This window comes from Eptesicus fuscus, chromosome 3 (genome assembly GCF_027574615.1).
Source record: "Eptesicus fuscus isolate TK198812 chromosome 3, DD_ASM_mEF_20220401, whole genome shotgun sequence".
NCBI lineage: Eukaryota > Metazoa > Chordata > Mammalia > Chiroptera > Vespertilionidae > Eptesicus > Eptesicus fuscus.
The window spans coordinates 57652516-57668696 of NC_072475.1; the positions used below are offsets into that span (position 1 = coordinate 57652516).

General features: G+C 41.4%; 1 protein-coding gene across 1 annotated transcript in view; it reads right to left on the minus strand.

Annotated features, from left to right (window-relative positions):
• LOC129148584 (protein mono-ADP-ribosyltransferase PARP14-like) overlaps positions 1-16181 on the minus strand; it is a 67456-nt gene that overhangs the window by 33173 nt on the left and 18102 nt on the right. The window contains exons 4-8 of the mRNA XM_054713918.1: positions 13649-13885; positions 10013-10249; positions 4376-6627; positions 1998-2231; positions 1037-1258 (exon numbers count right to left, since the gene is read on the minus strand). Coding sequence (XP_054569893.1) covers positions 1037-1258; positions 1998-2231; positions 4376-6627; positions 10013-10249; positions 13649-13885 — 3182 coding nt within the window. The remainder of the gene's footprint in view (positions 1-1036; positions 1259-1997; positions 2232-4375; positions 6628-10012; positions 10250-13648; positions 13886-16181) is intronic.

Genomic DNA, 16181 nt, shown 5'->3' on the forward strand with positions numbered 1-16181 from the left:
ACAGCCTAAATGCCCATCAGCAGATGAGTGGATTAAAAAACTGTGGTACGTCTACACAATGGAATACTATGCTGTGCTAAAAAAGAAGGAATTCCTTTTTGCAACAACATGGATGGAACTGGAGAGCATTATGCTAAGTGAAATAAGCCAGACAGAGAAAGATAAATATCACATGATCTCAGTCATCTATGGGAAATAATGGACAACATAAACTAATGAACAAAAACAGATCAAGAGACAGGGAATCATCGATCAGACTGTCAAACCTCAGAGGGAAGGTAGGGGAGGGTGGGGGTAAGGGGGAGAGATCAACCAAAGGACTTGTATACATGCATATAAGCCTAACTGGTGGACACAGACAACAGGGGGATGAGGGCATGAATGGGAGGGGGGAGATAATGGGGGGATGAGGACAAATATGTAATACCTTAACCAATAAAGAAATTAAAATGCAAAAAAATAAATAATGATATGGGGCCCTGGCAGAGTGGCTTAGTTTGTTGGAGTGTCGTCCTTACACCAGAAGTTTATGGGTTGGGCACATACTTAGGTTTCAGACTCGATTCCTAGTAGGTGTGTGTATGATGTTTCTCTCTCACATTGGTCTCTCTCTCTCTCTTTCTCTCTCTCTCTCTTCTCCCTTCCTCTCTCTCTCTCAAAACAAAACTCAATAAAAAGATTAAAAATAAATAAATAATTTTAAAAATAATATGGGAAGAAGGGCAATAAATGGAGATAGAGATAAGACATATTAGCCATAGGTTAATAATTGTGAAGATGAGTGATGGCTATAAGAGAGTTTATTATACTATTTTGTTTATGTTTGTACATGCTTGAAATTTTCCTAAATAAAAAGCTAAATTTTTTTCTATATCCATAACTGTCCTTGAAGATTGCCATGCTACACCTAGTCTACAGTGCTCTTTTACTTTCCTGCATGGGAAATACATGAAAGAAACAACCTGTTCAACCAAGAAGACATTGGATACCATTAGGGCTCAGTTGACGAAATAACCAGAAAAGAGTGAAGCGGTACCTGAATATTCCCGTGATCGCTCGGGTGCAGCAGAAAGCAAACCTCTTGTAAAACTGTTGATTGATTGTTGCTACTATATTTGAACACTTCCGAAATGATCAATTCAGCAATAACAGTCTTAGGAAACCCCAAATTGCCTGTTCCTATGGCTAGAAACGCAATTGAGTTTAAGTGCATGTTCTCAGTGATTTCCAAACATTTTCTGACTATGTCTCGCATGATCTGAAAAGTACAAAGCACATCATTATACATTTTTATTTTTATTTTTGCCTAGATATGGGAGTTGGGACCAAAAAAAGAGAATTTAGCAACTTTGACTGTGATCTCTTTCTGCTTTTGCTTTCAACAAAAGGCAGGCTACGGGCAGTCAGAAGGGGAAAGAAAAATACAGGAAAAGGAAAAGAGAATGTAAGAAACCCTTCAAAAAGATTCACATGCACTCAGCAATGAAGGAAAGAAGCAAAGCAACTACTGTTCTAATCCTTCAGGCTCTTCCATTCTTCATGCCCGCACCCTGCCTTGCTCACTAAAGATATGCTATCTTTGGCTGGCCAGTGTGGCTCAGTGGTTGAGCATCGACCTATGAACCAGGAGGTCATGGTTCAATTCCTGGTCAAGGCACATGCCTGCATTGCAGGCTCAATCCCCAGTAGGAGGTCATGCAGGAGGCAGCCGATCAATGATTCTCTCTCATCATTGATGTTTTTCTCTCTCTCTCCCTCTCTCGTCCTCTCTGAAATAAATTTTTTTTAAAAGATGTGATATCTTCAATAACTCTTCCTTATCTTCAATGACTACTCTTCAGAAGCAGTCAGCTACACTAAAAGAAAGGGCCATAATGATGGAAACTGCCAAGAATGTGAAGTTATTGCAGAAGAGAAATAGGGTGCAATCTACATTTTATTGAAAAGAGAACAAAAAAGGTACCCAATTTCGCGGAGAATTTAAAACCAGGCCTCACCTTGTATGAAGATGTATCGCCATCTTTCCAGCTCGGAACCACCACGTGAAGCACTTGGTAAGACACACTCTGACCAGTGGTTTGAAGAATCGTGCCCACATCAACAGCTATCCCTTGTGCAGCTTCGTACAATTCCTTCTGGAGATTTGGCCCAGCTTTTGCCAAGAGGGCCTGAGAAAGGGGCCCACTATTAAGGTTGAGATCCCAAGGAATGGAGTTGACAAGAACATCAGCCTAAAATCAAAACCAACAATTTGTTTCAAATTCTAACAAAAAGCATTCATCAAGGATTACTGTATTTGAGCCATTGGACTTGGCACAATGGGGACAACTAAAGATGACTGTTTTCAGAGACAAATACCACCCAAGACAATGTGTTATTAGATACTTATTTAAATTACACTCCAGGACAAAAGAGAGCTGTCAAAAAGTGGGGTCACTGAAGGAGCCAGAGGAAGTGCCATCGGTGGCCAGTGAGGACCCGCTGCGTGATGGGGGCCCTTTGGGAATAGTTGGAGCAGGCAGGGAGAGACGGGGAAATCATTCAGAAGGGGGAACGCATGCATGGAGGATGTGAGCTGTTGAACTGATAGAGTGGTTCTGCAGCAAAATGGTGCAAGCCAGGCTGGCAATGTTACCGTGGGGGTAGACTGCAGAGGACCTCAAGTGCCAGGCCACCTGGACTTCCCGACAGACAGTGAGAAGCTATGGAAGCGTTTCCAGCAGGACATGTGAGCAGATTAATCAGCTAGAGTAGGACACCAAGAGAAGAGAGGAGAAGGCATGTGACTAAATCCTTTTCAAAGCTGTCCTGCATGGGTCACGGACGAGCAACACACGGCAGGTACTGTGGCATTGGAAGCCAAACCTCTATGGGAGAAAAAGGAATGGAAGAAATATCTTACTACTTAGTGTTCAAGATGGAAAAGGAATGCAACTCATCCCATTACTGACTCTCGGACAGAGTTTCTTGTGTATGTATGTGTTGTTGTGGGGTTTTTTAAAATGAGAAACAAAATCATTTTATAATATTTTTGAAATAGTGCCTGAACAAAATCCCATCGTGCCTCTACCATTTGTTAGCTGTGAGAGTTGGGCCAATTACTTAGCCCCTATAAGTCTCATTCCTTAATCTCTTAGAGGAGAATAATAATCCTGAAATCTACCTCATGGCGTTGAATGAGAAAACACAAGCCAAGCACTTAAATACTGCCTGGCACATACTAAGTAATCATTATTAGCAATTATTCTTGTAATTATCATTTAAGCTTATTATATAAAGAAGATGACCCACAGAATGAAAAAATATTTGCAAATGATAATCTGGTAAGGGATCCAAAATACAAAAAGAACTCTTAAAATTCAGTAATAAAAAAAGAACCCAATTGCCCTAGCTGGTTTGACTCAGTGGACAAAGTGTCAGCCTGTGGACTGAAGGGTCCCAGTTTTGATTCCAGACCAGGGCACATGCACAGGTTGCAAGCTCCATCCCCAGCAGAGGGAATGCAGAAGGCAGTGATCAAGGATTCTCTCTCATCATTGATGTTTCTATCTCTCTCTCTCCCTCTACCCTCCTGTCTGAAATCAACAAAAAATTTTTTAGAAAAGATAACCCAATTTAAAAGAGGCCAAAGGATCTGAGTAGGTATTTCTCCAAAGAAGATAGGCAAATGGCCTTCCCTAGGAATCTCTCCCCAGGCCTGCCCACAATCCTCAAAGTAAGGAAGGAACATCAGGCACAGCAGGGGCTTCCAGGGCTATTCCCATTACTTAGAGCCTGTATTGAAAAGGTTGTTAAAAATGTTTTTAAAAAACACATCCCACCCCGGCAGACCTACAATAACTGTCCCCACATAATACTCACACCACTTCCAGGTGCAGTTTGGACTTTCCTTCCCACAGTTTCTTACTGGTGCTGGGTGCTCATTGGCCCTCAGACTCAGGCCTCCAGGCTCAACCTGGTTCAGCTCCATTGACAAGATTCCTTTCTTCTGTCCCCACTCTACACTCTAACTTTCTATATCTGCTATCAGTAAATTTGATAGGAAATTAACCTCAGATTTGCCAAAATATGACAGGAACGAAGGCCCTGAATAAATATAGAGAGCCTTGTAACTGTAAGCTATTATTGTGGATTTTCACATTTACTGGGAACCTGGTGATCTGAATACACTTCCAGGTCCCACACATAACTGGCCACTCTCTATCAGTAAATGCTGTGGTGAAGTGGCCCAATTTTCTAAGGAAACTTGTTTCCAGGTCAGCATGGAGAGCATGGGGTTCTCCCCCTAATTCTCCCTTGATCCTAATCTTCCTTTGGCAACAGACTCCCTAGAGTTGCAGCACCTTGTGGGTGTTCTGTAAAAAGGGACACTCACCATAGCATATTGCACATCTCCTTTCACCAACAGGATCCTCAGACCGCCTGGGCACAGCAGCATTTGTCTGTTCCCATCATCGTTTCTCGGGCCCGGCTGGACTCCTGCTGGTACACTGGGCAGGGAAGCAGTATCAGGCTTGTTGTTTTTAAACACAGTTTTCACAGTTTCAGCAAAGGCCTCAACAGTCTTCTCAGCTAAATCCACAAGGTAAACCTCTTTCAAGGTGCATCCAGCCGAGTTATACTGGAAGGTTTCCTTGATGGCCAAAACAATGGTCTCCACACACTGGGATAAGGGAAAGCCACCGTCTCCAGAACCAATGGCAGGGATGGCTATGGATTGGTACTGGAAATTATCAGCCAAATGGAGACTTCTTTTCACGGCATTCTTTAATTGTAACAAACACCCCAGGACATCATTGCTGTCCCACTTGGGTCCTACTGCGTGGATCACCTGGTGGTATGGGAGCTTCCCTGGTTTCGAGATGGTGGCATGGCCAGTTGGGACCTTACCCTTTTTCTTCACTATCCGGTCACAGTCTGCTTGGAGCTCAGGGCCAGCTGCCTTTGAAAGAGCAGCAGCCAGGCCCCCACTGAGACGGAGGTTCTCATTTGCGGCATTCACCACCACTTCAACAGGAAACCGTGTCAAGTCGCCTTGCTGTACAATCAGGGAGACTCCAGGGGCCAATTCTGTCCGACAGGAGCATTTCTGCCCATCACTGCCACCTCCCTCCTTCTGTTCTTCATTCTGCAGTAGTTCCACAAAACAACCAAATGACCGTACCTCACGTTTGTAATACCATGATTTCTCCTGGAAGGACTGGCTGGCTCCTGGCTTATCAATACTGATGCTTTTAACACAAACTGAATCCCTGGCTTGCTTGAGGATGTTCATTCCCTCTAGGACTTCGGCCTTTGAGCCAGTTAGTAAAATGCCTTTTGGTTTGTTCCTAGAATTGAAATCTACCTGAACATTTAGCTTGTTCACCTTTATCTTTTGCAAGAATAGCTTCTTCTCTGCCTTTAAATAATCAATAACTAAGGGAGGCTTTACTTCAAGGAATCTCTCTATTTTCATGTTTTTTTCCACAAAGTCAGAAAGGATGTTGTAGATTTCATTTACTTCTCTCACACAGCCTGCAATAATGACCTCAGCTGTGGTTCCTGAAGTTAACTCATTGATCATTACAGTCTTTGAGGAGGAATTATTTTTCTTAGGCAAATTATTAGTGATGGCTTTCCATCTCTTGCTGTTAAGAACTTCCCTGTCCTCAATGTCTATGCGCTTATAACTTAGGGCACTGACCATTTGCTTTTCAGCTTCTACCAGAACTTCAGAAGAACAGCCGGTTAAGAAAACAGTTGTGCCCTCTAGCTCATAAACTGCAAGTATTTTCTTAGCTATCAAAAGAGACTTGGAGAGTTCTGAACAGTCGACCTGTTGCAAAAACTGGAAAACCTCAGGGGGAAGCTGAATGCTTTTCTGAACCATGGTGTACATCTTTTCCTGGACTTCACACTTTGCTTTAAACACATCTATAGCGAGTCCTTTAAAGCACATGTGTTGGGTGGCTTTGTCATAAAAAATCTCCATCTCTGGGTACTCCCTGCGGAGACGCTCCTGTACACCGCTGTGGCACAAGAGAGAATACTTTCTTGGAGAAATGGCCACTTTCTCCTTCAGACTTTGCTCTTCTCTTTTAATTTTTTGAGTGGCGTTTTCTATTAATTCCTTGATTTGTGGCTCAATGTTTTCTACATCCTCTGATTTCCCCACTAAGGTTACAATCCCCATATCTGTATCAAACTCAATCAAAACTCTTTCATTTCCTAAATCATTTTTCATGATGTCCCACACTACTGCTTCCACTTTAAATGGGGTGACTTTAAATCTAGACCTGATGCCGAAGAAGGCTGTGGAAGCGTCTTTCTTCCAGTTCTTGATTCTTTTTCTTCCTTGATTGACTAAGGTGGCTGCAGGTCTGATGGTAACTTCACAATTGAGTGGGGACCATGTTAGCTCACAGTGAGAATGTCTCACTTCTTCATTTATCTCCTCAATCAGATGACTCCTTTTGTGTATGAACTTCCATAAAGAAAGATCCAAAGATTCTTTAAATGGTGCTGGAAGCTTGATGAGAGGCTTCTCCGTTCCATACAAAGCTGTGCCCAAAGAGGTATAGTATGGGAACACGGAGAGCGGCATATTATTGAGGTCAAGCTTCTTGGTCATGATGGTGTCTAACACTTAAAAGGAAGGAAATAAAATAAAGTAATTCCAGGGTAATATGTTTCAAATGAAAACAAACAAACAAAATTCTCCTGTGTATGTGTGGGGGTCAGGGAGGGGGAATCCTAGTGTCTGTAGAACTTTGCTGTTACAACATGGTATTAAAAGAGCAGCTCTACTCTCAAAGTGCTCAAATGTAAGTTGATATGTATTAACACTGCACAGGTTCCCTTGTGTAATGGAGTAATTACTTTCTGGCCAAGATCACTGTCTGGTGAAACTCTGTTATGTAAATTCTATTTTCTGTTTTTCTGATAACACTGATGTATCACCACCAGGTGAAGAAATAGATATGACTTTGGTCACCAGCATGGGGGTACTGTTTGCCCCAGTGTAAAGCATATTCTGGTGCTTAAAGCCAACCTTGTCTAAGAATCATGCTATGTGCTGTTTCTTGTGCCTCTCACAATGTTAGGCTTCATAGATGACTCAGATTCCATTATTACTTCCAAGGGGAGGAGCATAATAATAATTTTCATAGCTTACTAAGTGTCAGACACCATTCTAAGTGCTTTACATATATTTAATTAATTTTATCCTCATGACAACCCTTTGAGATAGAGACACTATTATTATTATCACTATTTGCAAATGATAAAACTCATTTTTTAGGCTACTAAAAATTAGATAAATCAAATAGGGTCCTGTAGACGGTAAATGTCTGAGCTAAGATTTCAATCAGTGTCTGTTTGACCCCAAAGCCCACACCTTTGCCCTTCTACCAGGGGTTCCAAACCAAGGTCATCTTCAAAATCATCTGAGCACAGCCCAGAGACTGATTCAGCAAGTCCTGCACCTCCCCCATCCCTGCTACAATCAGTCTCTTGATACTTTTACTGGGCATGTCTGTGTGTGGGTGGGAGGATACTCATCTCCCCAAAACTCATTTTGTGGTAGTTATTAGACAGGTACAAGGAATCTAAGAAAGAAAGGAATTAGAATGAATTCCAGTAACAATTTGGATTAAAATAGCATCCTTGTGAAAAGATGTAAAAATAACTTCACTTGTGATTATTGGATCCTAGGCTTTGAGCCAGACATAATAAAAAGAATATGGCTCAGAGTTCCAGACACATAGCCTCAACTTCCCCATGTAGCCCCGTACACGCTACAAGCCTGGGCAGTTCCAGTGACCAGAAACTGACTGAGCACCCACCATCTGCCAAGCACTTTGCAGATATAATTTCATTTAATCCTCAATGTTCCTGTGAGATAAGTAATAGCAGGAACTTTGTTTTACTCATTAGAAAACAGAGGACTTGGTGGGTTAAGTAACTTGTCCAAGATCACAAAGCTAGTAAGCACCAAAGCCAGATTTGAACTTGGATCTATCTGATCCAAGAATCATCAAAGAGACCTTAATTTTCCATCCCATTTCATCTTCTGTAAAGAAAGAGTAACTAAATCTAACCATGCAGATTATTATGGGGAATCAGTCAGATACTATGGCAGAAAACAGCAAAAAATCTCACGTTCAACAGGTGTTTAATAAGGGTCCCCTTCCTTAAGATTTTGTGAATCAGATTTGGGGAAATTGAACCAAATAATTTCAGAGTGAAGTGCCTAACATTCATCTCAAATAATCTACATATAAAACAATGCTGCTAAGTAAGTTCTTTTCTTAACCTATCTTTATCTACAGTTTGCCTCATTATTGATAACCCACCGTAAGTAATGAAATATCCCACAAGAAAAATTCGTGTTATAGGTGAATAGGAAACTGGGAAAAAGTGGAGAACTTAAAAGCATTGATTATGGGCTCAGACTGCCAAGGTTCAAATCCTGCCTCTGCCACTTACTAGGTGTGCAACCTTGGTCAAGTGATTTGACCTTTCTGTACCTCAGTTTCTTCATTTGTAAAATAAGGATTACAATAATAGAAATGCCTGTAAAGCTATGTCTATAAATCCACTTTGTAGCACTCTGAGAGCTCTGCAAATGTCCAGAGTGAGAAAGGGAAAGTCAGGGTATCTCAGACCCTGGAAAACTGGGAATGAGCGAGGTTAGGGAGGAGGCATGACCAACATAGTCAGATGGTTCAAAGATGTCAAATGAAATGGAACCTTTGAGAGGATCCTACTGTTCACAGATGTAGCTTGGGTGTAAAATAAGCCTCGCCCTAACCGGTTTGGCTCAGTGGATAGAGTGTCGGCCTGTGGACTGAAGGGTCCCAGATTCAATTCCGGTCAAGAGCATGTACCTTGGTTGCGGGCACATCCCCAGTGGGGCGTGTGCAGGAGGCAGCTGATCGATGTTTCTCTCTCATTGATGTTTCTGACTCTCTATCTCTCTCCCTTCCTCTCTGTAAAAAACCAATAAAATATTTTTAAATAAGCCTCAATTAAATACTTTCTATTATTAGTGGTACCCAGGTAACTAGGCATTCTGAGGATACACCCAACTACTCCATGCCCTCAAGATGTTCAAAAGCCCCAAAGTTGTCAACTCCCACTATTGGTTGGGAGCTAAGTTCTAGGGTAGACAGCTTTATGTAGCTCTCTACCTTTGCCCAAGGAACACTAGGTCTTTCATTCAATTTAAGCTAAACCATACCTTCACCCCACTTTCTCCAACTTATAAAAGCTAAAGGGAGGTTCCTCCAAGCACCCCATGAAGCAATTTATCTTAAGTGGGTGGCATATCACATGATCCTATCTCATGCTCCCCCATTTAATCCCAAACAGGTTTCTTCTTTCCCTAAAAAGTCAGGTTCCCTGATTCCTCAGCCTTGATCTCTGAACATGAATGGAATCTCCAAGCCGACTTTCCAAGTGTCTCAGAGAACTGTCAATTTATGTCTACCAATCCCTCAGGAGTGCTTCTCTAAGGTTCAGGTGGACAAAGTTTCCACAAGGTCACTGCACCCACTGATCATGTGAAATCGTCCTTATTAACTTCTGAATGATGACCCTGACAGGGGAAAGGAGAAGTAGTGATACTTTCTAGGAGCTTATGCGTTTCTGAATATTTCTTTACCTAAACTTGTTGAAATTAACTTGAGAATTTTTGCCAAGTGTACAGATAAAAAGCAGATAACCTCTTTTTTTAGCACAGTATTTCCAGGATTCTAAGAATTATGTATTTTTCAGTTGTCATAATTACAGACTTATGAAAGAAACTTTACATCTTTCAAAAATGTGACATTACTTCTTTAATGTTTGAATCACAGGACACATTAAGTAAAATATCCCAGATGAACAGGATGCCTAATTGGATTACCAAGGAAATATATGAATAAAAATAAAATAATCAGAATTCAACTGATAACTATAATAATAAGATCTGCTAACATATTTAAATTATGCCAGGTAAAGTGTACAAAATCAGGCTTTTAGACATTACCTTTTCTGTCAAAAAATTCTATCAGAGCTGAACTCTCTTCAGGAAAATATTCAATACTGACAACTCTTCCCCCTCCATTTTGAGGATTTTCAAATAAACATTTCAAATTATAGGAGTCAACACCAGGTGGCAGGTTTTCAACTCTGATTGTTTTTGTCATTTCCAAAAGTCTTGGAGAGAGCTGAAGTTGAGTCACTGAATGGTGCATAACACAATCTTCAACAAATTTCATGGCATCTGCAAACCAAAATTAATCAATCAGAAAATTATGATTATATCTTTACTAGAAGCTAGAAGCCCGGTGCATGAAATTCATGCATGGGGTGGGGGGTTTCCTTCAACCCAGCCTGCACCCTGTGCAATCTGGAACCCCTTGAAAGATGTCCGACTGCCCTCTCAGAATCCAGGACTGATGGCTCCCAACTGCTCACCTGTCTGCCTTCCTGATTGCCCCTAACCACTTCTGCCTGCCAGCCTGATCACCCCCTAACCATTCCCCTGCCAGCCTGATCAACACCTAACTGCTCCCCTGCCAGCCCGATTGCCCCTAACTGCCCTCCACTGCTGGCCCGGTCACCCCTAGGTGCCCTCCCTTGCCAACCTTGTTGCTCCTAACTGCCCTCCCCTGCCGGCCTGGTTGCTTCCAACTGCCCTCCCCTGCAGGCCTGGTCTCCCCTAACTTCCCTCCCTTACCAGCCTGGTTGCCCCTAACTACCCTCCCTTACTGGCCCAATTGCCTTAACTGCCCTCCCCTGCTGGCCTAGTCGCCCCTAACTGCCCTCCCTTACAAACCTGGTCATTCCTAACTGCCCTCCCCTGCAAGCCTGGTTGCCTTCAACTGCCCTCCCCTGCAAGCCTGGTCCCCCTCAACAGCCCTCCCCTGCAGGCCTGGTCAACCCCAACTACCCTCTCCTGCAGGCCTTGTTCCTCCCAACTGCCTTCCACTGCTGGCCTGATCGCCCACAACTGGCCTCCCTTGCAGGCATGGTCCCTCCCAACTGCCCTCCCATGCTGGCCTGATCTCCCACAACTGCCGTCCCCTACTGGCCATCTTGTGGCACCAATCTTCGACCACATGGGGGCAGCCATCTTGTGTGTTGGAGTGATGGTCAATTTGCATATTACCTCTTATTATATAGGATATTATACAAAAAACTATCTGAATATATAGAGATAAAAAGGGGAGCTAAGCACTCAATTTTTAGGTGCAAGATTTTAATTCCTAAATGTGAATTTACTTGCCTAAAATTCCCAGTCTCTGAACAATGATGCATCTATGAATGTCTTACCACAGAGTTGTGTCCCTACCTCTGCTCATAGCCTGCTCCAACCCTCCTTGATATAACCACCTGAGTACTCTCTACTATTCAAATTCCTCACTTCACCACTTTCTCAAGTCTTTCAATGGCTCCCCATTACCTGCAGGCATGAGTTCACACTCCTGAGCTAGGTGAAATATGTCCTTTGCTATTTGACTCCAAACTAATTTCTAAATATCACTTCTGGTTATTCCGTGCCATTCATTTTATTTTCATACTGCCACAGAAACTAGTCATTATTATGAAAACCCATTCTCCTTTGCCTTTGTTTATATAGTTTCCTGTGCTTGAAATGCCCTCCTCCAATTTTTTATCTTGGTCCTATTCCTCTTTCAGGACTCAACCCAATTATCTCTTTCAAATAAATAAATATTGATGCTGGGCCCACATTGTATCAGGCACTGTGCTAGGAGCTGGGGAGAGAGAGTGAGGAATATAACAAGTTCTTGAACATTCACCTTCCAGGAGGGAGGAAGTCTTGAAAGCAAGCAAGTGGTCTATTGTGGTATCACATGAGGCCGGAAGACTAACATTGGCACTCAGACAAGGATTCCCAGAGTAAGTAGTCACCAATCTGAGTTTTGAAGGATGAAGAAGAGTTTACCAGATAGATAAGGGAGGAAGCATTTCAGGCAGAGAGAACAGCAATGGCACGGAACATAGTATATTTGGGACCTGACAGCCTGGTACTGCTGGAGTCTAAGCTTCATAGAAGGACATAGGCAGGGCAAAGCCACGCTGCCTTGTTTGGGTCCCCTTTCCTCCCATTCCCCACAGCCTGCTGTTCACAGCCAAGGGAGGCAGCTTTTCTTGATCTTCACTGTTCATTAATGTATTGGTTTCCACCCTGCCCCATAGGAGTTCCTCAGAAGCAGGGACCAAGAATTTTTCATCTCGGCAACATCAAAATCTCGTATTACTACTACAGCACCTAGACATGTGCACATAGTAGGCATTCAATATTTTTTGCTCAAAAAATAAAACCCCAAAATCAAGTCCATCTACTTTTACCTGTATGAGAAATAATCACAAAGTTGAATTCAGAATAACTCCCTTATTTAGTCCTTACCATGTTCTTACCAGGAACTATGTTAAGAGCTTCTCAAACATTATTTCTTTAATTCTCACAGAAACCGAATAAGGTAGCTATTATTATCCCCATTTTATAGGTGAAGAAAGAAAAGCACACAGGTGATAGTAACTTGGCCAACCCCAGATAATTACTTAAATGTTGAAGCTAGAATTTTTACTTAATGGCCTTGCTCTTTCTTTTTTTATCTTCACCTGAGATACGTTTTTGTTGACTTGAGAGAGAAAGGAAGGGAGAGAGTGAGAGAAACATCAATGTGACAGAAAAACATCAACATCGAACCCACCTTTTGATGCACGGGATAACATTCCAACCAAGTGAGCCACCTGGCCAGGGCATGACCTGTGCTCTTAATGAACCATTCCACTGCCACAGCTATGGAACAGTGAGGGCTTGGAACTGGAAAATGTCCCCATTTGTCTGGAGATGGCTCTTCCAACTCACAGACTCCTCCCACAGACCTCAAAGAGCACTCATTTTCTGCACCACATGCACGTACTCTCCCTGCATATGCGGATGACCATGAAAACACTGAGAAGATATATGGTAAAGGGGATAACAGTACAGGCTGGATAGAGGTATGCTGCCAGGGTTCAAATCCAGTTCTTCATTTATTAGCATCTCTGAACCTCTGTCTCCTCAGGTGTAAAATGAGAAATAATAACAATCATCTCAAAAGATTGTTAAAAGGAACAAATCAGTTAATACATGTAAAGAGCTTAGCATAGTCCCTGACTTAGAGTAACAGCATTTGAGTATTTGCTAGTATTATAATTATTACTTCATGGTAACACAGATCAATATTTACTTCTCTCAATGAGGTAACACGTGGAAACACTCACTTTAAGATCCTTGGACTTCACTTAGATTTTCATTTGGGTGTATCCTCTTTCTCTCTCTCTCTCTCTCTCTCTCTCTCTCTCTCTCTCTCTCTCTCACACACACACACACACACACACACACACACACAAACACACACACACAAACATACACACACACATACACACAAAACTCATACAATAAATTTAATTTATTAAACATGCCATAATTTGGATTCACAACAAAATTGCTTCTCTTTCAAATAAAAAAGGATCTATATTGACTTGGAGTCCTCTCTTACCAGCTCCTAACAAGAGTCAAACTTTCAGAGACATTCCATTAGCTGGGTGTCCCAAATCCCAAAGTGCTGTGCAAAAAAGACCGAAAAGAAGGGTCACTTCATCTTACCTATGTATTTTCGAAAGGTAACTACGCCAACATCAAAATCTCGTATTACTTCCACTTGGAAATCATCACTGGACAGGCCACTTATGTTCTCCACCAACAAGGTTAGCGTAATGTCAGTCACATTTGCTTTGAGATTTTCAAACGCAACCAAAGAGGGAATATTTTCACATCGCTCTGGGATATCTTCCTTTTTTTCTGATCTTCTGTTGACAGACATTTGTGTATCTTCTGATGCATCTGATTTTAGGAATAAAACAGAGGTCAAGATGTTATATTTCTCTACCGTGATTTTAACAAAGTAAATTATCATAAGACACTGTCTTCTTTCCTTCCCAACCTCTTAGCTAACTCAAATAAAAACAGATCTTAAAAGGTTTTTAGCATAAAGGAATTATGATGATGATGTTCAATTTCATTACACCTTTTTCTGCTGACATATACTTCTATCACAGCACCATAGTATAATTATTGAACTCAGTTTCTCAAAAGCAAGGAACATGTTTATGCATCCTGGTATTGCTAGCACAGGGTATATACTTGAGGCTCAATGAATGTTCGTTGAATTGGAGATTTAGTGTTTGGACCACTGGAAGAAAGCAAGAATATCTGATGATGCCGAACATGAGCACGATCTAACACTTTATGCTCTGAAAAGCAGTACTTCCCATCACTGAAGAGAAAAAAGATGCTTGCGCTGAATGACTAGGAGATACACAGAGAAATTAAAATGGCTTAGAGGGCTACATGTGCACATCAAACTCAGTGAATAGCAATCACTCCAGCCAGCTTGTTCCTCCCCGTTGTTGACCATAAGTGAGTTATACATATACATAAAGTCAGTCTCACTTTATGCTTAATCCAGTGCAGTGAAGCATGATGGGTATAATAGGATCTTTAGACATTCTCTGCACAACTATTCAGTTGGAGCCCTTGTTATGTTGAAGGTACTGGATATGTGGAGAGGGGTACATACAAAAAGCATTAGCTAAGGAACTTATTTTTCTAATGGAGGTTTTCAAGAAAAATGAGAAGAGAAACTGATATTTGTAAATGTTTATTATGGCAGAGTAAAATGTCATATGCTTATCAAATTCATTTTGTTTTCTTTCTGGAATATATTGCCCAGACTTCCTATAGTTAAATTCCTATAGTAGGGTTGGTGTGGCTAATGGAATATGGGAAGAAGGGGTGAATTCCACTTCCAAGCATAACCAATACGTGTCTCCTTCATATGGATCTCCATTCTCTCTCTTCTTTAAAATTTTATTTTATTGTTTAAAGTATTACAAATAGTACTACATATATCTCCTTTTTTTTCCCCATTGACCTTCCCCCAGCCTCTCCTATCTCCTGGAACATGCCCTCATCTCCCCGCCTCCCCCAACCCCTCTGCCCAGTGTCTTGTGTCCATTAGTTGTGCTTATATGCATGCATACAAGTCCTTCTGTTGATCTCTTTCCTCCACCTTCCCCAACACTCCCCAGCCTTCCCGCTGTAATTTGACAGGATGTTTGATGCTGCGTTGCCTTTGTATCTATCTTTTTATTCATTGGGTTATAATATTCTTTATTTTCCATAAATTAGTGAGATCATGTGATGTTTTTCTTTCATAGTATTCCATTGTGTAGATATACCATAGTTTTCTAATCCACTCATTTGCTGATAGGCATTTTAAGCTGTTTCTAAATCTTAGCTACTGTAAATAGTGCTGCTATGAACATAAGAGTGCATATATCCTTTCTGATTGGTGTTTCTAGTTTCTTGGGATATATTCCTAGAAGTGGGATTACTGGGTCAAATGGGAATTTCATTTTTAGTTTTCTTAGGAAACTCCATACTGTTTCCACAGTGCCAGCACCAGTCTGCATTCCCACCAGCAGTGCACCAGGGTTCCTTTTTCTCTGCATCCTCGCCAGCACTTGTTGTTTGTTGATGATAGCCATTCTAACAGGTGTGAGATGTTACCGCATTGTCATTTTGACTTGCATCTCTCAGATAATTAGTGACTTTGAGGATGTTTTCATATGTATCTTCTTTCTCTCTTCTTTCGTAAAGTATCTATTTAGGTCAGTTGCCCTTTTTTTATTGAATCGTTTATCTTCCTTTTGTTATGCTGTATGAGTTCCCTGTAAATGTTGGAGATTAAACCTTTATCCGTGATAACATTGGCAAATATGTTCTCCCATACAGTGGGCTTTCTTGTTGTTTTGTTGGTGGTTTCTTTTGCTGTGCAAAAGCTTTTTATTTTGATGTAGTCCCTTTGTTTATTTCCTCTTTAGTTCTCATTGCCCTAGGAGCAGTATCGGTGAAGAAATTGCTTCAGCATATGTCTGAGATTTCTCTGCCTGGGGATTCCTCTAGTATTTTTATGATTTCTTGTCTTATGTTTAAGACCTTTATCCATTTTGAGTTTATTTTTGTGTATGGTGTAAGTTGGTGGTCTAATTTCATTTTTTGCATGTATCTGTGCAATTTTCCCAACACCATTTATTGAAGAGACTGTCTTGACTCCATTGTATGTTCATGCCCCCTT